At 38.5% G+C, this 21,470-nt stretch overlaps 2 protein-coding genes across 2 annotated transcripts in view; both read right to left on the bottom strand.

Moving 5' to 3' along the window:
• Positions 1-5,847: 5,847 nt before the first annotated feature.
• Positions 5,848-6,832, bottom strand: LOC145438498 (kelch-like protein 3). The gene is made up of 2 exons (XM_080315831.1): positions 6,134-6,832; positions 5,848-5,937 (listed from the first exon to the last, which is right to left on the bottom strand). The coding sequence occupies exons 1-2, from the start codon at positions 6,830-6,832 to the stop codon at positions 5,848-5,850; spliced, it is 789 nt and encodes a 262-aa protein (XP_080171957.1).
• Positions 6,833-7,907: 1,075 nt separating this feature from the next.
• The window catches only part of LOC145455441 (uncharacterized), a 303,427-nt gene continuing 289,864 nt past the window's right edge, over positions 7,908-21,470 (bottom strand). The window contains exon 5 of the mRNA XM_080333913.1: positions 7,908-8,964. Within this exon, the coding sequence (XP_080190039.1) occupies positions 8,949-8,964 (16 nt within the window). The 3' untranslated portion in view covers positions 7,908-8,948. The remainder of the gene's footprint in view (positions 8,965-21,470) is intronic.

The raw sequence follows: 21,470 nt of genomic DNA on the forward strand, positions 1-21,470 counted from the left end.
GGACGGCTGTTTGAGACAGGACATCATACTGTGTCAGCTCATTTTAATTGCCAGCAAGCCATTTAGTCAATGGGTAGACCTATTGATGGAAACATTTTGCTGTTTAGAGATGTTGAGGTTTGTGGCTAAACTGTAAATTTGAATAACAAAGGCCGGAGGATCCATAATTAGAAATCGCGTAAGCGATGATAGTCTCGCTGCTGCCACGATTTTGCGTCGGTATTACGATAAATGAATGGGGCTGGCAAGTGTATTTTTCTACATCGCTGATCCCAACCTAAGTCATACACGCAGTTCTTCAAGTAGGTTTTGCCTGCTTCTGCAGCCACCTCAAGTGGTTCGTTTCCATATTCTTCCACTTATACTTGCTACAGATTTATAAGAAAAACTAGTTGCTTGTTACAATTCGGACAAGTGGAAAGTGGTTTTGTAATACTTGCAATTCTTACTCGCGGGGTAATGTTTTCAAACTACTTTTCGGCAAAACTAGGCCTAGAATATTTTTCTTTTTTACTCGAATGGAAATTCACGACGCCACTTCACCTTCTATTTGAGTAACAACAACGAATACTTTCACCAGATCTGCTTCTGAAACAGCGATGTCGGTTCCCCTCAACCCCAACCTCCACTCACATTTGTCACCCACCTTTTTACATCGGGATTAACTAACTTTTCCTGTAGGCACCCGGACCGACGGTGGGACTTGGGGCCACCGCTGGTGGTCTGACCTTTGACCAGTTATGTGGCGGGCCGGAAATCCATCCCGAACGAGGCGGACTCTGGAATAAAATGGGGACAGTTTTTTGGCAACACGAAACAAATTGTGACACTGATGTTTTCCAAATTAGAATAGAATTAGAACGATAGCTATACATTTTTCCATATGAGATTAGACTTAGAATTATATCTACTCGGTGTTTTCCAAATGAGATTAGAATTACAATTATAGCTACTTTTTAAAAAATTAGATTAGAATTAGAATTACTGAGTTCGCGAATGCTTGGACATGGAATGAAGCTCAGTTCATATTAAATCGCAGAGATCCTTCTCATAAGCATGACAAAGGCATATGTCTGTGTAGCAAGCTTCACGCGATACAGTTCTCCTCTATCATTTTCAGGAAAGCTAGAACATAGATTAGAAATAATATTAGAGCAAAGAAACATTTCACAATTCATACAAGAAATAGACAATTAAAATTATCTAGTTGTCCGAGTCTGCACAGATGTGGTCACTAACAAAGTTTTTCTACGTTTTCGATGTAGGCTACTCGAGTAGTTTTCCTATGCTTGCAACTTATACTGAAATACCTCAAATTTTCCGCTACTTCAACTTCTCCTTTGTCATATTCAGTGACTTACCTACTCATTTCTATTTACAGTTTGTTAAGTAGAAGTGTTATGCTTCTTCAATAAGAGTTTAAAGTGACCAAGACGGACAAATTCAGGGGCTGCTTTTGCAGAGAGCCCAGACTTTTTCTCGTGCTTTGCGCAAATATATAGAGTGACCAATATCGTTCCAATGAAGTCCAGGTCAAGAAAATTGATGTTGCAGTTTGTATGGTTCATGTGAGCAATTTCAGGTCGCCTAGTCGCAATTTCATGACATTAAACAGGCATAAAATTCATCAAAACGTGTGGAATTATACGACCTGCCGTGTTTCAGTTTCCAACTTGACAGCGCATAACATCAATGTAGTGTCCGAGTAGAACTTAACATCGGTCATTGTCTCGTTAACTACAGATATTGCAATACGACTGAGGGCACCATACCATCACATTTTCTGAAAGGGGGCACTGATGTGAAAAAGAGGTCAAGAGCCACTGTTCTATAGCAATGGCGTCATTTGGAGGCTATCACATTTGAATCCTGATGCTGTTAAAATCGATATCTCCTGGGATGTAGCAACACAAACCCAGCTCTCTGCACAGTCCGCATACCGTTATGTTAGTTTCTAGGTTTCGAGAGCGTATTTATGAGTGATTTTCAAAACTACCTACATAATTCTGTAGTTTTCAAAGACAGCAAATTATACTTCTACCTGAAATTGGCTACTTCTGGGTTGCTTGGAACGGCAATACTCCTACTCATACTCGAGTGAATTATGCATCGCTATTTCTACTTGAGTAGCCTTCTTGACTACTTTGGCAGCTTCTGATCCTGCATGCGGAATAGGTTTGTTCAGAAATAACTCTCGAATTCCGGGGATTCACTTATTAAATTGTAAGGTTGCCTAAAAAGGCTTCACACCAAATTCGGCTCAATTCCAACCAGCTTAAGCCGCGACAGAGCAAATTCAAGCTTTTTTTCAATTTTTTTTATATATTTTATTGTCAACCCAAGAAAATTGCCGAGTCGCCTAAATGAACGATGCATAACAATTTTTGCTCACTTCGAACCCGTAAAAGCGAATTTATTGCAGTTGAGAGTTTTGGATTTGCAAAAATAGCATTGATGGTGGGTAAACCCAGAATTATTGATGACAAACCTAAATAACTTCGCTTCTACGGGTTGGAATTGCATCGTTTTTGTAGAAAGCTTAACAACTTCATGGGGCTGACAGTGAAATTTGTGTCGGCTTCTACTGGTAGGAATTGAGCCAAATTTCGTGTGCAGCATTTAATTTTAATCAGTGAATCCCCGGGATACGGCAAAAGATTATTTTTGGACAACCCTAAAGCATGCAATCGCGGATAGGTATTTTTTGTGACTAGTTCGCGACAAGTTACAGACTTTACCACCTCCGAATTTACTGGCAATTAGTGAGCCAGATTTATTGCACATTGTCTTTGTCAGCTCGGAATGAGTAAATGCTGAATGTAGGAGTCTGTAGGGTGTAAATATATGGTGCATTGATATTAAGGAAGATAACATGTTGATATGAAAATCCATGGCATTTCACTCGATACATTTAAGAGTGGCATTGTCTACATAGCGGACAGAATGTTTGCTATATCTTTCTACATTGTCACCAATTCTGGATATGTCACAAAATGACACAGAAACTCACCTGCAGTCGTCATGATTTCTGGAAATCTCAATATCGAGATCTTGTCTTTTGGTCAATGACAATGCCTGGAAGAAAATCTGATTATTATACAGCCAAAAAATATACATCAACAGTAAAATTAAACAGCGGTTCCACCAGCCATCTCGAACTGTATTGAGCACAAATATGTCAGCAAATGCTTTCATTCGGTGTAGAAAATACCTCAGTGTCAACATGGGAATGGCTCACCTTGGTTTATGCATACCATCTTTATGACGTTACGGAGACGTCACAATGCGCGTTCATACAATTTAGGAAGATTTGGTTGTTCATAAAACCCTGACCTCTGCCCAATTATGTAATTAATCTTCTCATAGAGTTCAACCACGAATGGCACTAATGAATACTCAGGCATACGCGAATGAATGCTTTTCAACAGGATTTCAAGAACATGCAGCACGGGCGACGATAGCTATTTGCCAAACTTCAATTATATACCATTAGCAGTCATGCATGGTTCAAACAGCTCCTGCAAACCGGGATAATAACTTCAGACTAGGAGCAAATTGAAAACTAACAACCTCCGGATATGACCTGGTGATTGTTATGCGAATAGAATGTCGATCCTAATTGTGACTTGAAAATACGCAGCCGAATATAACTCACCTTGAATGGCAATCGGTAAACTTGCTTGAAAGTTGCAACTTCCTTACATCTGATCTAAAGCAAATCCTTGCCTGTGATGATAAAGAAACGATACATCGGGTTAGAAACGATTCAAATTTGAACTTTACAGTCACAAAATGTGTTGAGGATTGTAGTTACAGATAGAAATAGGATCGTTACTAGTGGTTTTGAGTCGAGTTTATTGGTAAAAATTTAATCATTTCGAAATAGCCCACTATAGGATTGATGGCATTGTAAATGGATAAATTCAGAATCACTCACTTTTATCTCCGTAGAATTTTCACACATTGATGCATGTCAGATTTCAACTGATTGAGATAGGTTGAGATTGTCTTGCAAACTTCTTTTATCACTAAAGCCATTTCACATCCAACGACCAGGCCATTAAATAATATTATATAATGTTATATATGATATTCTGATTGCAATCCACTGTAACAAAATGAATAATGGTTATGAAAAGTAAAATTGTTGAATTTATATACAGCAACACTCATATGAGAATTCCATGCATTGAGCAGTCCTATCAAGTGCTGTGGGTTATTTCATACTGAATTACGGGATGTATAAAACTTGAACAGCCTACAGCACTGGGTGTCAAACTCAAATTGCGTCGCGGGCCGTATTCAAGCCTACAAATCGCTCTGGGGCCATACCAGTCAACTGATTGCAAAATGTTACTATGTTCTGTTGCTTTTCACTTGAATACGTTAAAAGCATATATAATAGATAATACACGGCTCAAAGGGTTTTCAAAGTAGCAAGTAGCAACACCTTTATTCGCAAACAATGGAATTGGCTAAAATACAGTAATTGTCTTCTTGAATATAGTTCAGAACCGCTAAAATAGTGGCAGCAACGACGATATAAGTTGGCATATTCTATGCTCCCTTTGATTCAGTCGCAATCTGGCGTTAGCCCTGCATATGCGTTGGAGTTACATACATACAAGACATGTAATTGGAAACGCGGACGTTGGAATTTGGTTTAATATTACACCGTAAGTCCGGTTCGTCTCATGTCTGGGGACCTACTGGGTCGAAAGTGACACACAGTATTGCGTCCATAGATAGGCCTATGTCAAAAAAAAAAAACAAAAAAAAAACAAACAAACTACTTTTTGGTCCTTATTTGTATAAAACTCTGAATTGGGTGTACCTTCGATTTGTTGTTACTAGTGGTAACTAGAATGAAACGATATTGCCACAGTCGGGTGGTTATAATAGGGCCTATCAACATGGAAGTATTTCCTTAAAATAATCTCAACATTCGTTACAATTGTGCTGAATGTAAAAGAAGATTTCAATCTACTCAGCATTGCTTCGCGGGCCGGATGAAATCGTCTAGCGAGACGGAGATTTGACACCACGGCCCTGGCCTACAGTAATCAGTACGTTCAAAACTCCGGAAATTTCAGGACTCAGCTGCAGACTTATACAAACTACCAATCTAGATGGTTGACGGTAAAGAGTTGCTCAAGTGGCAGATTTTAGAAAAGCAAGTAATTCTAGTGTAGACGTTTGGCATGAATAGTGATACTGATGCTTCAAAAACCGTCCATTTCGAACTCTCCAATACGTTCCTTTGAAAGGCATATTCTATTACCAACTCAGTAATTTGCGTTACAAATATTGCAATCTTTTGGAACTGAAAATCCAGTTTTTGTACCAGTCTGCTCAGGTGAGTCATGAGTGCAACCTATCTCTTCACAAATATGGATCTGTAAATTTGACAACATTCACCTACATTTGGTTTCATTTTGGTCCATTTGTCTTGCGATGTATCATACTTTTCAATTGCATTAGAGGTTTCTAAATCTGTTACTGTGAAAATCCACTTGCCAATGTGGTAAGCCGAAATTAGAACATGACAAGCATTCATAGAAGATAATGAAGTCCACTGAGCTGAAGTAGCATCGTAACATTCCACGCTGTCAACATTGATTCCTCCACTCTCCCCACCGATTACAATTATCTTCTGATCAACTGCAACAACACCACTCCCCCACACAGGATATCTCATTGGGGCGAGATCAACCCACTCTGATGAAGATGGAGTGAATCTGCAGAATGATGAAACTCTGACACCATCTTGTCCTATACCTCCGATACAATAGATGGAATCATTCAATGATACCAGACTTGTTGATCGAATCGCGGTAGGTTTGTCTTTTAGCTGAAACCATCGATTCGCAGGAGAAGTAAATATTTCCACATCACTTGTTGCTTTAAAACCACTTCCTCCAACAACGAATATCGATCCTGACAAAGACAGTGAGCGAGGATAGTATCCATGGTCACAAATCATATCTTTCATCCTTTCCCATTTTGAATTTTTGCACTGAAAATTGAGTCGATAGACTGATTTATTGCCACATAAAACGTAGATGTAGCAGTCTAGAGAAATCGCCGAAAAATCGATTAAATTCGGAAAAATCTCATTATGAAAATTCTTTACCTTCCCACTTGCTGGATTGAAGGATCTGGTATACTTTGTATTGGAATCGAAAAGAATTATCAATTCATCATTGCCAATTTCTTCGTTCATTTTGTGCGATGCTTTTGGAGCTTCTAAAAGATGTCCATTGATCAACTTGTACAATCCGAAGTCGTTACTGATAATTGGGTTTGATTTCAGAAGACTTTCTAAAAATGCCGTAGAGACTTTATCAAACTTGATTGCTTCAAGACATTCTCGCAAATGTTCCTGATTGTTGCGATTTTTCTCAACCCAATTGCACAATAAAGTTAATTTTTCTTCGTCGCATAACTTTGATTTTTCCGACATCACAAATTTGAGGATGTTAGCTTTTTCAATATTTCCAAATTCAGGTTGGTTTGATATTTCCAAGATATTTTCATAAAAAAACTCTCTACATCGTGCAGAGACGGCATCCAGCCCATACATATCGGCGACATTTCTTGTGGAAAAGTAATTCTTTACATCAACTGATTCCTCCAATACGTCAGATACTGCCTGTTTCACGTCTTCCAACTGCATCATGACTGCGACATGTAGAAGATTATTTATCTTTTCATCAGGAATCTCAAATTTGGCAGAATATATGAAATCGATGCAGTTTTTCACACACTGAGAATCGACCTCCTTCAGAACGACTTTTCCTTCACGACTCTCTTTACTGTCGTGTTTCAACATCGCTTTGAAATAAGCACAACCAGCCGACAATACATTTTTGTGAGTGTAATAGACATCATCTCCCACTTGAATTATGAAATCACAATGATCGTTTTCTTGCTTCATTCGATGTAATTCTTCCATCATCTTCACTGAATGTTTCTCTGCATTTCGACATACAATCTGCACCATGATTGTCAATCAACCACAATATATAATGATCCTACGATTGTTATGTTGTGGTTGCGCTGTTATTAAAGTAAAGATGATTAGGTAACTCAAGTAACGCCTGAACAAAGGATCATAATACTTATCAACGTCACAATTATGAATTGAAGTGAAGTCAACTACACACAAGTCGCAAATAGATAGGACAAAGGCGGAGAGACATTGAATTTCAAGCTTAACCTGAACAGAGTCATGTCTTAAATTTCGTGTCGATATATTTATAAAAACCTGCTATGCCAAAGTCTCAGGTTCCACAAACAACAACCCAATATTATTCAAAACACTGAGGCGAAGTGAAGATGTCAAACTATCTGTAGTAACCAAAGCGAAAGAATCAAAACTTCTGCAAAATATCATCTCATATACTAAGTATTAGAATATGCCACCTAAATTGCATATTTTCCCCCAAGTAAAAGAAACCGTATTTTGGCTTTGGAATAGTGAGGATGAACACATCTGCGAACAGCAATGGTTTTTGACCTTTTCATGGATGCGGCCCAATTTTCATTTTGCAAATATGCCATGATCCAAGTTTAGACCTAGCGAGAGAGGTGACCTATGTAATGGATGTTACATCACAATTCCCTTGTCATTGACATAAGTTATTTGTTACTGCAGTAATCTGCAGTGTTATTATCAGTAATTGATTAGGCACCGTAATTGTGGTTCTTTATATATGTTGATTGGCCGCCACCTTTAGTTTATTCGGTTCTGTCGTTGGTACTATGTGTTAGCTACGTTGAGTTGGTACGCTGTTAGTTGTTTTTGTTTCCTATGTGGTCTTTAGTTACTGACATATGTTTCTATTGTTTAGGCTTGTCTTCCATAACCGCAGGCGACCACTATTTTAAAACCTAGTTTCACGACCTACTTTATTTGCTGTAATCGGGACATTCATTTGTTATGTCATTCATTCGAATATATCATTTCAACCTTCATCAAGGGATCATCATTTGTCAGGATTGATCGTGGGATTTGAGTTCAATTAAAAGTGGTTTCAATAACTCTCATTACGTTAGGAGCAGTTACATTATTGTTTCAACTCAATAGCCAGTTGTAAATTGAGCATGGGGTGTCAATATCATTTACGAGCGGCACAGTAAAATTTTACGATTCTTCAAGGGGTGTCTGGACCTTGACTTGAACAACTAGAACTTTTCAGATTTTCCAAATTAGGGTAAAATCAGAATAATAGCTACACTGTTTTTACCAAATAAAGGGTAAAGTAAGAATTAGGCTACAGCTAAACAGTATTTTCCAAACTAGATTAAAAATAGAAATATAGTTACACTCTTTCTCCAAATTACATTAAAGTTGCCGAGTTCACGAAAACTTGGACACTGAATTAAGTGCAGTTCATATCAAATCACAGTTCCTAGCACGATAAAGGCAAATGTCTGCACCGCAAGTTTAGCTCGTTTCAAACTATACAGTTCTTGTACAGTATTTACAAGAAAACAGGAAATTAGATTAGAATAAAAAAGTAGAGAATAGAAACATTTCCAAAATTAAAGTAGAATTAGAGCAAGGACACGCTACGTCGTTACACGAATTCGATTGCTTGCATTTCAATCTAATTAGTCAAATTGGACAACTAAAATTATGTAGTTGTCCAAGTCGGTCTGGACAGTCTCCGCCTTTTTGGGTCAACTGTTTGATTTGGAGTCCGACTTGAGTTGTTACTTGGTGACTACAGTGGGCTTCGCCTGGTCACTAGATGTCGACAAATTGAAGGAGGCGCTTTTCATAATGAGTTCACGACAAATGTGAAATTTTGTCCGTGTCTGCTTCTGTGACAACCTGCGATCCAGTGATGGGGCTGGGGTTTGAACTTTACGTATTCTTAGTTTTGCTGCTTCGAGCCGCCACATTCTTACTCCCCTTGAAACTTCGCCGGGTTTGCGCTGCTTCACGGCCTCCTTGATCTGCAAAAAATACTAGCGAGTCAGTCAATACTAGCATTGGAATCGCAGGCAGTGGTTCTCAACCTAGGGTCCGTGGAACCGCAAACTAGTTGATGAGCTACGTTGTATTTTTTTTAATTCGGAAAATCACGAGGCCCTTTCGCTTCATTACTAATTGCTAAATAGCCGGTAGCCTACGGATACAAACTTTTTCCTGTTAGGAGATGTTCTGTTGGATGTGTAAGGTCAAGCACGGAGACTTTGAAATGTTTACAAAAACTCATTTTCTCTTGTGATAACCATTTTTCCATAATTACTTCAAGATAAGCTGCTAGATAGAAATAACCAGGATTGACGTTATATAAGGGGCGTGCAGCTTCTCCAGTCGGCTGGTCAGATATGGAAAAATGAAGTACTAGGCGGGCCGGATTCCTGAATTGATACATAAACCGCGTATTTATCAACCTATATATCTATTGTAACATTTAAGTTTAAAGTAGAGACCAAAAACAGTAATTACTGGATTATTCGTAATGTATGTCGATAGCTGTTGAAGTAAATGAGACATCTGTGATAATCAAAGTCGTCAAGAAGTTATTTAAACTCTGGCTGCATGTCAGACGTAGAAACCCTTGGGAGAGAATGCAAGTGAACGTCAGTTAGATTGTTAATGTTCATGGTAGAAAATGTTTGCTCGCAAATGTATGTAGACCCGCGGGTCACATTATCATGGGAGACCGGAGACTGTTCGTCAATTTTGGTGCCATATTTATTGCGATCATACCCAAACGAGTCGTCGAAAGCGTTACGCTTTATTATTACATTCACCAACACCTGTATTTGTGGAAATGGATTTTCGGCACTCGTTAATATCCTATCAAGGCGCTCATATTAAACACACGGCCTTATATTTAAAGAAATTCAATTGCGGAATTCGCTTTGAAGTAATAGGAGTAAACTCAATTTCTAGATCAGGGGCGGCCAACCTTTTCAGCCAAAGGGCCACATTTGATTGACGAACTATTGCGCGGGCAACTAGCCGCGCTAAGCGCGAAAATTTTTCGAAATTCATAGGTCAATAATATTGTCACTTGACTATATTGCGGGCCTGCTGTATATCGCTGGGCTCAGTTTGCAAGGAATGGACTATTCGGCGCCTGGACATATCGATATCGAAAGCTTCGACCAACACGCGTCAATCATTTTGAGCCTGGGTTTCATAAACGACGGTCTTTCTGCGAGCGCAAACGCAAGGTCGCATATGTTGAACGACACTTTGTCTTCTAATTGCGAATATAGTTAGACTCAATCTGATACATTAGGCTTTCTTTCATTTTCAGAAAGGGGTAACAATAGTAAAAGCAAAAAATCGAGTGACAACATGTTGCGCGAAGCGTGTAGAAAATTTTTACTTTTGATCAATTTATCACAAATTATTCTGCTTTATTGTAGTGTACGAAGATCTACCAAAATGTGACTGGCTCATGGATCTGCCAATGCGCCGGAACTGATATTTTAGTCATCACATGTCAAGTGTTGCGGCCAGACTAATCAAATTATTGGTTGGCCTTGCAAGTTCACAATTTGTGCAATCCATGTTTGATAATATTACTAATTTTGGAAATTAACTCGCGGGCCACTCAAAACCTTCTCGCGGGCCACATGTGGCAGGGTTGGGCAATTATTTTCCTCCTCGGGCCAAATGAGAAGTAGAAACACGTTGGCGGGCCGAGTGTAAAATTTCAGCTATATTCTCCAGCGTATTTTAATTTTATTTCTAAATTGCATTGTTAGTAAATGCTGCTCAGTGAATGTGTTGGTAATGAGAAATTGACGGTTGATTCAAAAACATCCATTTGTCGTCATAATTGGCAACAGGGTAATATCATATCAGTTGGTCCAGGCCATATCCCCACTATCTCGAAACATCATGAAAATTGGCATGCTTACAGATCTTTGTTTTCTGATTTCAGAAATCCAAATTTCAACAAAAAAGGTCAACTAAATCTGAAGGTATGACCGTCCAAAAATTGCCATTTTTGTGATCGTTCAGGCGGAAAAATTGTCAGAAATATAAACATGTAACTTAAATTTGCCATAACTCGATCGAATTTGGGTTGTTGAGAATGACACTTTCACACTTGTTCATTTACATCCTACTTGATACTTTGCCCCCTACTTTGACTCCTGGGGTTGCATAGTCTGACCTTTAACCCTGTGATTCTGCTCATGTCTTCAAAAATCGCTCACGCACAATTTCTTTTGGCTAAGAGGTGGTGTCATCAAATGTAAGGTGTCATTGGAAAGGTCTTGACAAGGACTTTCAAAATCAACGATAACATTCCTCGCTATAGAATCATTACTTACCATAAGAGTGCCATGAAACTAACCTGCAAATAACATGTATTGATTGAAAATCTCACCTTTCTTAACACGACACAAACTCTGTAAGACAACTTATTTTACTTTTATTCTATATACAGTACCTATTGTACTATACACCAGGTAGTCAGTATAACTCAGAACAGATAATTGCTGCCATAAATTATGCTGGAAATAATTTTGGGAGATATTTTTAAAATAATGGAGAAAATTTGCTACACAGTTTGAGGTGAACACACAATACTTCGAAAATTAATCAGAATTCACAACTATCGCAATGATAAGATGCAATATCTCATGTATTGTAGTTTTCATGTTATGGTGAGATATTAACAACGCACATATCAGTGTCTTCATGCTGTTGGTGAATCTCCAGTAAAGCTGCATTCTCTTTCTGGAAATCGAAAAATTAGATACGGAAAAAGAAAAATACAAGATTTGAATCTCAATGTTGAAACAAAGTTTGCCAAGGTTTTACATGTTGATGAGATTCAAGAATTTGTAGGGACGGGAAAAGACGAATATGAAAATGAAGTTGCTTTTGAAATATCGTATTCAAAATATAAGAAAAAACAATAGCCCTAATTCAACAAGACCTCAAAAAATTCAAATCTTAACAATTGGTCAAGAATGAAAATCTCGGAAATTTTTGGAGTAAGTGGAAGGTTGGTGAGAGATGCGAAACAGCAAGAACAAGACACTGGAGTTATTCTTTGCCACCACCACAAAAAGGGAAGATGCTTTCAGATGAAAAAATTGTGAAGTTTTTTGGAAACAGCAAACACAACAGGATGATGCCGGCGTTGAAAGACCTAGTTAGCATCAAAAAGAGTGTGTATAAACAACACTGAAAGTCAAAGAAGTTTGGAAGACATATCATCAAAGATAAATATATATATCTGATATGTGCAAGTGCGTAGTTGATATCTCACCATAATATGAAATCTACCAATCCGCTGACATTGATTTTCATTGTTATTGTCCATTTCATTGTTTAGTGCTGATCGTTGCCCAAATGTATTGTGTAGAATACATAAAATATTGCATCTTATCAGTGCGTTAGTTGTGAATTCTGATTCATTTTTGAAGTACTGTGTGTTCACCTCAAACTGTGTTTTTCAAAAATTATTTCCAGCATAATTTATGTCGGCAATTATCTGTTCTGAGTTATACTGACTACCTTGTGTATAGTACAATAGGTACTGTATATAGAATAAAAGTAAAATTAGTTGTTTTACAGAGTTCGTGTCATGTTGAGAAAGGTGAGATTTTCAATTAAAACATGTTTTTTGCAGGTTAGTTTCATGGCACTCTTATGGTATGAAATGATTCTATAGCGAGGAATGTTATAGTTGATTCTGAAAGTCCTGATCAGGAGCTTTCCAATGACACCTGACACTTGATGACACCACCTCTTAGTCAAAAGAAATTGTGCAATTAAAAATGACTTCACGTGTGAGCGATTTTCGAAGACGCGAGCAGAATCATGGGGCTAAAGGTCAGACAATGCAACCCCAGGTGTCAAAGAAGGGGGCAAAGTATCAAGTAGGATGTAAATGAACAAGTGTGAAAGTGTCACCCTCAACAACCCAAATTTGACCAAAATATAGCAAATTTCAATTGCATGTGTAAATTTCTGTCATTTTTTTCCGCTTCAGCGATCACAAAAACAGCAATTTGTGAACGGCCATATCTTCGGTTGTACTGGATCGATTTTCATAAAATTTGTTTTTCTGAAATCAGAAAGAAAAGTTTCCCAAGCATACCAATTTTCATGATAATGTGAGAAGGTGGGGGCATATTTTGAAATTTTTCTGGACCACCTGGCATGAACTGACCTAACATTGTTAAACATGATACTTATTTAACTCTCATTAAACCCCTATCCACGTTCTGCTATTAAAACTCTAAAACAGTGCTTCTCAAGCTTTTTTAGGCACGCCTTCCTTTATGATAATGAAAAATTTTGCGCCCGCCTTATCATGATATTACAAAATAATAAAAAGTGTCACCAGAATGCTAGCAATCCCAATGAATAGTTTGATGGCATGGAAGGTTCTGGCTGTTGATGAGAGAATTCTCAAATATAAAAGTCAGAGAATACACAGAGCATAAACGATATGCTGGGGTGCTGGGGGTGAATCACGCTAAGCGCGAAACTTTTTTTCGGTGAACTTTGGCGTCGAGCCACCCTTCTGATGCTTTAACGCCCGCAGTTCGAGAATCACTGCACTGAAATGTATATAACAAAGCATGTTTTCTTGTTCGCTACCTTCCGAGCAGTGTGCAGCTTGAAAGCGTGTATGTTGCGCGAAGCTTGCAGTTTTTCTGAGTTTTTCCCTCCCTTGACCACAAGTTTAGTGTTTTTGTCATAAGACCAACTCTAATTAATATCCTTAATCTCGGCAACATGCTCGGCAAAAACTAAAAGGATGAGTTTACCCCTGAATCCAGTATACAAATATTTAGTGCTCTAGTCTAAACCTAAGACTTTTTTGGCATGCCCGTTAATAATTTATGGGTGATAGATATGATGAGTCATATAGTAATCGCAAGCACTGATTGACTTGTTTTACAAATTGGGGATTTGGAAACGTATCACGTATCAATTTGAAACACATGCTGTATAATGCGTAATGTGACATTGTCACAGTGACAATGGCAACGAAGAAGGTTTGAACTAAACTATATGGAAAGAGTAACTTCTTGCGACTTCAATTGCTACTCATACTTTGCCACACTGCCTTTATTTTGAATATGGATAACGCATGGGAGGTGCGTAGGCAATGTAATCGTGGCATATCAATGAACAGGCTTCAAAGTAAACCAATTTCCTGTTCATTTGATACATCCTACGATTTTGGTCCTTCAAAAAGCAAGTTTTATATATTGAATTCCAAGCAACCTGTTGCGGTCCGCACAGAATAGCTTCGCGGGCCGCATCCGGCCCGCACTTTGCACAGATCTGTTCTATATCATTGATGGCAAATAATCGAATCCGAAGTTATTGATTTTGTAAATGGATAAAATCAGAATTACTCACTTTTATCTCCTGGACGGAATTGTCAGACATTGATGCATGTCAGATTCCAACTGATTGATATCGGCTGATTTTGCCATGCAAACTTCTTTTATCACCAAAGCCATTTCCCATCCAACAACCAGACTATTAAACGATACCTATGTTATCCGATATGAGGATATTCTGATTGCAATCCACTGTACCAAAACGAAAAGTGGTTATGAAAAGTAAAATCAATGAATCTATATACACCAGTGGTTCTCAAACGCCGGTCAACCAGGTATATAACAACTTTATCAAATATTATTTAAATTTCATTCAATTTTCTTTAATGCGATTTGGCGTCACTAATTGTCTTGATTATTGGGTGCCCTTCCTCCAAGAAATACCCATGACATATTGCAATAGGCATTCTAATCTCAATCATTACCGGGCCACGACGCACCATCCCATAATGAAGTTTAGGCTAACATAGGACTCTGAATAGAGTGCCGAAAATTCCGTAGCGAGAAAACCTTGGCTGAAAAGGATTAGCCTTTGTTGACCGAAAACATCGATATTGTCCAATGTCCATATGTGCCTAAACGGCTGTCAGCGAATCTCACTGTCCTGACCATCTGTACCTCACAGGACAAATGCCATCCCACAGAGAATAAAATTGTTTGCCAGCGAGCAAATACCACTTTGGAATCGTGTGCATCTTCTCACCCAGCTCTACTGGAAAATCTGATAATTCTGAGATAATAAAAAATTGATATCAATATGTATGCAATTACCAATAGTATTGACCAACTCGGTAATGAATTATAAAATATTTTCGCGCGAAAGCTACATAAACACTCTGCCTACACTGAGTAGAATGAATGCGCTCACAAGTACTGAGGAAAATATCCATCAAACTGTGGGGAGGCCGTTTTTGGGGTGTGGGCTGACGAAGTGCTTTTTATGCGCTGATTTTGTGGATGATCAGGTACAGTATAGCTTTATCATGCAAGTGTTTTCGTGCCGCATTTTTTATTCGTCGTAGCCAGAGTATCTTACGTTTTGTCGCAGAGAGCAATCGCCAAGGTGGCACGACAAGGTGCTTAGTTCTATTCCAAAACGCTTCATCTCTCGATATTGTCGAAGAGAAGAATATTATTCGTGTTGGCGTAGTCAGTTAAATTCACGGCCTTCGGTGCGAAAGACTGTAAAGGACTCTCGCCAGTGGACTCAGCAGACTCACTGCAGTAAATATGCATGGATACCAAACCATCATGAACATAGTTAATTATGATTAAAACCCTCAAAATGTCACTCTCCAGCACCAGGTATTTGCAAAAAACGGTTGCACACTTTACATTTTTAGTCCACCGGTCCGCTAAATATTTTTTGAAATTATACCGGTCCGCGAGGTGAAAAAGGTTGAGAACCACTGATATACACCACAGGTTGCCCAAGCCTGACCATCGTACCAGAAGATGTGGTAGATAACGAGATGCCGATAGTCGTCTCATATAAACATAGGCCTAATTTAAATGGTTAGTTTTTAGTATGAGTAAAAATCAGGAATCCTGATGATGGATAGCGAAAAATTGACACTTTTTTTATTCGGCGCACCCAAATTCATCAAAAACAACAAGAAATAACAAGATAAACAAAGATTTCATCCGATTTTATTTCATACATAATTATCATTTTTAATCCACGACTCTCATAAAATAAGGTCGACATATAAACTTGTAACTTATAACCCAAACTCATATTGTTGTGAGTATTCCCTTTTGAAGAGTGGATAGCTTGAGCAAATATATATGCGGCTCAACAAGGAAGAGATAATACACACTGATTTGACTTTTTTCATATTGAATCATTGAGTGTTGCTGGTGTTTTCATACTGAATTATGGGAAGTGTAAAACTTATACTGCCGACAGTAATCAGAACGTTCCCAACTATTGATATTGGCCATGTAACCCTTGTGCAATGAATTTTCCAAGTCATCGATCATATTTATATTGAGTAAGGAAATACAGTAAATATATGATGGGCTGTATCAACTAAAATTGCCGGCAGATTTATACACTTTCGTGTTTCTCCACAAAATTTCTGGTTACTATTGCTATGACATTTATCAAATGGTACAAATCGATCACATGCCAAAATTTGAAAAACTGGACCTACAAAGTTTTGCCGCTTTGAAACAAAAAATACACAATCTTCAAGGCAATTATGATGGATTGAAAATGAAATGAATTGAAAATTGTAATTATTTTCATTCATGTCTCAGCTGCAGATTTGTACAAACTACTAATCCAGTTGGTTCATGGTAAAGAGTAGTTCATGATGCAAATTTTTGAAGCGAGTAGTTTAGCGTGAATAGTGAAACTGGTGTTCTGTTGTGTGACGTTCTTGCAGCTATTGCTAGCTCGGAGTCAACGCTACCAACAATGGCGTGGCCAGGAAATGGGTTTTGAGGGTCGAAAACCGTCCATTTCAAACTCAAAACCCCGTTCTTTTGAAAGGCAGATTATATTTCCAACTCAGTAATTCACATTATAAATACTGCAGTTGCTTCAGAACTGAAAATCCAGTAATTTGTACAAATCTGCTCAGGTGAGTGCAATCTATCTCTTCACAAATACAGATCTGTAAATCACAAAACATTCATCTACTTTTGGTGTCACTATAGTCCATTTGTCTTGTGTTATATCATACTTTTCAATTTTATTAGCGGTTTTTCCTTCTGATACTGCAAAAATCCACTTGTCATGTTGATAAGCAGAAACTCGATCATGAGGAGCATTCATAGATAAAAATGAAGTCCATTGAGCTGAAGTAACATCGTAACATTCAACGTTGTTGACTTGAAATCCTCCACTCCATCCACCGATCACAAATATCTTGTGATCAACTGCAACAACACCACTGTCAGTCACAGGATATCTCATTGGGTCGAGATCAACCCACTCTGATGAGGATGGAGTGAATCTGCAGAATGATGAAACTATGACATCATCTTGTCCTACACCTCCGATACAATAGATGGAATCGTTCAATGATACGAGACTTGTATTACAAATCGCTGTAGGTTTGTCTTCTAGTTGAATCCATTGATTCACAAGGGAAGTAAATATTTCCACGTCACTTGTTGCTTTAGGATAACTTCCGCCCACGACAAATATCGATCCCGACTAAGAAACTGCACGAGGATAGTTTCCATGATCACAAATCATATCTTTCATCTTTTCCCACGTTGATTTTTCGCTCTGAAAATTGAGTCGGTAAACTGATTTCGTCACACACAAAACGTAGATATACGAGTCTAGAGAAATCGCAGAGAAAAGTGGTAAATTCTTAAACTTCTCATCATGGAACTTGTCTACTTTTTCAGTTACTGGATTGAAGGATCGGATACAATCTGCGTCACGATCAAAAAGAATTATCAATTCATCTTTGCCAATTTCTTTGTTTCTTTTTTGTGATGCTTTTAAAAGATGTCCATTGATCAACTTGTACAGTCCTAAGTTGTTACTGATAATTAGGTTCGATTCCAAAAGACGTTCTAAAAATGCCGGAGAGACTTTATCAAACTTGATTGCTTCGAGACATTCGTCCAAATGTTCCTGATTTCTGCAATTTTTCTCCACCCAATCGAACAATAAAATTAGTTTTTCTTCTTCACATAACTTTGATTTTTCCGACATCACAAATTTGAGGAGGTTAGTTTTTTCAATGTTTCCAAATTCTGGTTGGTTTGATATTTTTATGATATTTTCAATAAAAAACGCTTCACATCGCGTAGAGAGGGCATCCAGTCCATAAATATCGGCAACATTTCTTGTGGAAAAGTAGTTCTCTACATCAACTGATTCCGCCAAAACGTCAGATACTGCCTGCTTCACATCTTCCAGCTGCATCATGACTGCGACATGTAGAAGATCATTCATCTTTTCATCAGGAATCTCAAATTTTCCCGAATATATGAAATCGATGCAGTTTTTCACACACCTTGAATCGACCTCTTTCAAAACAACTTTTCCTTCACGACACTCTTTTGTGTCGTGTTTCAACATAGCTTTAAAATAATCACAACCAGCCGACAATACATTTCTGTGAGTGTAATAAACATCATCTCCCACTTGAATTGTGAAATCACAATGATCGTTCTCTCGCTTCATTCGATGTAATTCTTCCATCATCTTCACTGAATGTTTCTCTACATTTTGACACACAATCTGCACCATGATTGTCAATCAACTATAATTATCCTACGATTATTATAATATAGTCAAGCACTGTTATTGAATTAAAGATGATTAGAAAGTAATGCCTGTTGAAAGAATCATAATACGTACCGGTACATCAACGTCATGAGTATGAATTGAAGGAAATTCAACTACACATAGGGTGATCACTGAACAGTGCTAAATCAGAGGCATCCCTCTCATAATGTTATGAAAACTTCTTTATATTTTATACTGTGGTATATTCCAGGGGCGACCGCACCTATTTCATGCTCCAACCTAATACCACAAAGATTGGTTTTAACAGAGCAGCAACACGAATGATCACGGCATCACGCTGATTTCGATCCCCGTGTTTGGAAACGAAACCAGCGAAGCATGCGGCTTGTCAGTGTCATCTGACGGATAATTAGTTTTTGCATTTGCAGTGCAGACGTTACTGTAGGAACTCGTTTCCTACTGAGTAGTTAACTAACTACGTAACTCTCATTTCGATACTGAGAACGCCAGACAAGTATAGCTACACTCAATCTGTAATCACAACAACAATAACTGGGCAAATGCGCACCCTTGTTTGCAGTTCGTAGCCTTCATACCGAAAGTTTTGTGGTAGTGACAGATGAAAACTCCACTTGCGCTGTTTACTTCTGCCTGTGGGGCGATATCCTGCGCGTCATGGCGTAAGGCGCTCACGTTGGCTGTCTGAGCTGCGAAAAACACTCTATCCGCAACTTCGGCCAGTTTTTCAACATCTGTTTCTGCGGATGTGGCCAGCGCTGTTCGCACTGCAGCAGGTAGCTGGGCCAACCAGAACGCTCGCAGTAATGTCTCTTGACTGCCACCTAGCGCGCGCATGTATCTCAACAACCCAGACGGCTTTCTGTCTCCTAAGCCGGCTATGTTAAGAAGTTCAGAGTCCTTAACTTCTTGTGGCTTGCCATATACTTTGATTAGCGCCCTTTTGGTAGCAGAGTACTTTTCTGTTGCTGGCGGGTCAGTAAGGAGAGAGGAAATTTCGCTAGCAGTGGCGTTATCTAACACCGAAACCACATGGTTAAATTTCGTTTCATCTCGAGTGATGCGTGCAGCCTCGAACTGAGCTTCAGCTCTAGCGAACCACAAAGTAGGGTTGTCAGTCCATATTGACGGAAGTTTAACGCTTACCGCATTAGCTGTCGAAGGAATGACGAGATTCTTCAGTGCGTCGGTCAATCCCTGCAAAGCGGCGTTATCCATGTTGGAAAGCGTCAGTATAATCCTGGCTGTGCACAATATTTGTGGTCTTCTGGAGTCTTCCAGGTAGTTCGGGGTCACCAATGTAGGAACTCGTTTCCTACTGAGTAGTTAACTAACTACGTAACTCTCATTTCGATACTGAGAACGCCAGACAAATATAGCTACACTCAATCTGTAATCACAACAACAATAATATGAACATGCTCTCTGACTGACTACTGTGAAGCCGCCGGAATATGAACACGTCATAAATACGAATCTGCTGACTCATTGTCTACGCAGTGTTTCGCTCGTCGATGTACCAAATATTCATCACGGTAATTACATACTTTAATGGAAATCCACCAAATCAAAACAAAATTATATATTTCGAGTGCATGAAAGTGACTGTGCATTTGTTTACTTCTGCTGTATTTGTTTTGTGTCAACTTGAACTCGGTTATCTTTCATTGCATCGCAGCCTTGTGGTGTATTGAAGTGAATTGAATTAGTTTCTGCAATGCGCCTCTATTTCAAACGGTTGCAGTGAATTCCGTACGTTGAAATCGGCAGTTGGTGAATTTGACACTTCCAATGTAATAACTATCATTATGAAATCAATGCAAAAATATTGTATTAATAAATTTGGAAACGAATATTTCACGAAGTAATAAAGTGAAGTGTAGTTATACGGCACTCGGTATCGTTGTTTTCGGGCTCGGGTTTAGGTTTAGGCTAGTGTTGAGAGAGACATATTTTATTCGGTAAAAATTACATTCAAAAATATACTACAGGCTGCAGCGATACGATCCTTAGGGATAATCCAGTCAGCTGCATCGAGGGAGTACTAAAGCGTCTTTCAAGTCGAGTTCCGCGTAAAGAATAAATTAAAACAGGGGTTATAGCTTTGTGTCAGCGGCTCGGGGTTCGATTAAGTTAAAGACGTTGTGGTAGGGGGGGGGGGGGTGAGGATTAGGCCTCCGAATTTACTGATAACCTTTCAAAAAGTCTTTAGTACCAAGCCTCAATGTATGGCTGGAGGTAAATATAGAAAAATATCAACTACTAGAGGTGGTTAAATTAGTCGTATTTGGTACTCAAGTAGAAGTATAGAGGCGTCGTCGTAATCTCTATAGTCAAGTATACAGTAGAAGAAGCGAATTGCAATCCGCTAAATAACTAAGTATTTCGGCTTGGTTTTGCCATAAAAACTGAAAACTGTTGAGTGTAAGTAGTCCAAAATGATAACCACTTGAGTAATTTGTCCAAGTAGGCAAAATGAACATGAGTAGGCTACTTTAAGTAGAAGTGAAAGTAGCCTATATATGTAAACAGTCGAGTAATTATTAGCGCAAATAGGAAAAACATACTTGACTACTCTGGAAAAGTAGAAATACTTAGATACTGACCATCTCTGTCGAGGTCAGGGACAATAGCTGCTCGCTCATGGCCAGAGTTCACCCTTGAGCAACTGGCTTACTGTTATATAACGTATAGCCTGCGAGGGTATACAGCGAGTTCGTGGTCTACGGATAGCGGCTTACAAATATACTGGAAGTGAGACGAACGTCCTGACGAATGAGTCCTTGACTAGTAGTTAAACACACGACTATCGCCTTTTCCAGATATATTGTACGAATAAATCACACATGAGTCTATCTAGTTAATATACGATAGGCATTGG

Source organism: Botryllus schlosseri, chromosome 1 (assembly GCF_051294905.1).
Source record: "Botryllus schlosseri isolate E-star chromosome 1, Bs_hap1, whole genome shotgun sequence".
Lineage (NCBI taxonomy): Eukaryota > Metazoa > Chordata > Ascidiacea > Stolidobranchia > Styelidae > Botryllus > Botryllus schlosseri.

What these genes read in the sequence shown, in the direction of transcription:
- LOC145438498 (XM_080315831.1), bottom strand. Translation starts at nt 6,832, where the DNA reads ATGTTGAAACACGACAGTAAAGAGAGTCGTGAAGGAAAAGTCGTTCTG. An exon ending in TCAATCCAGCAAGTGGGAAG is followed by an intron (nt 5,938 to 6,133) that starts GTAAAGAATTTT and finishes TGTCTTTGTCAG; the next exon opens with GATCGATATTCGTTGTTGGA.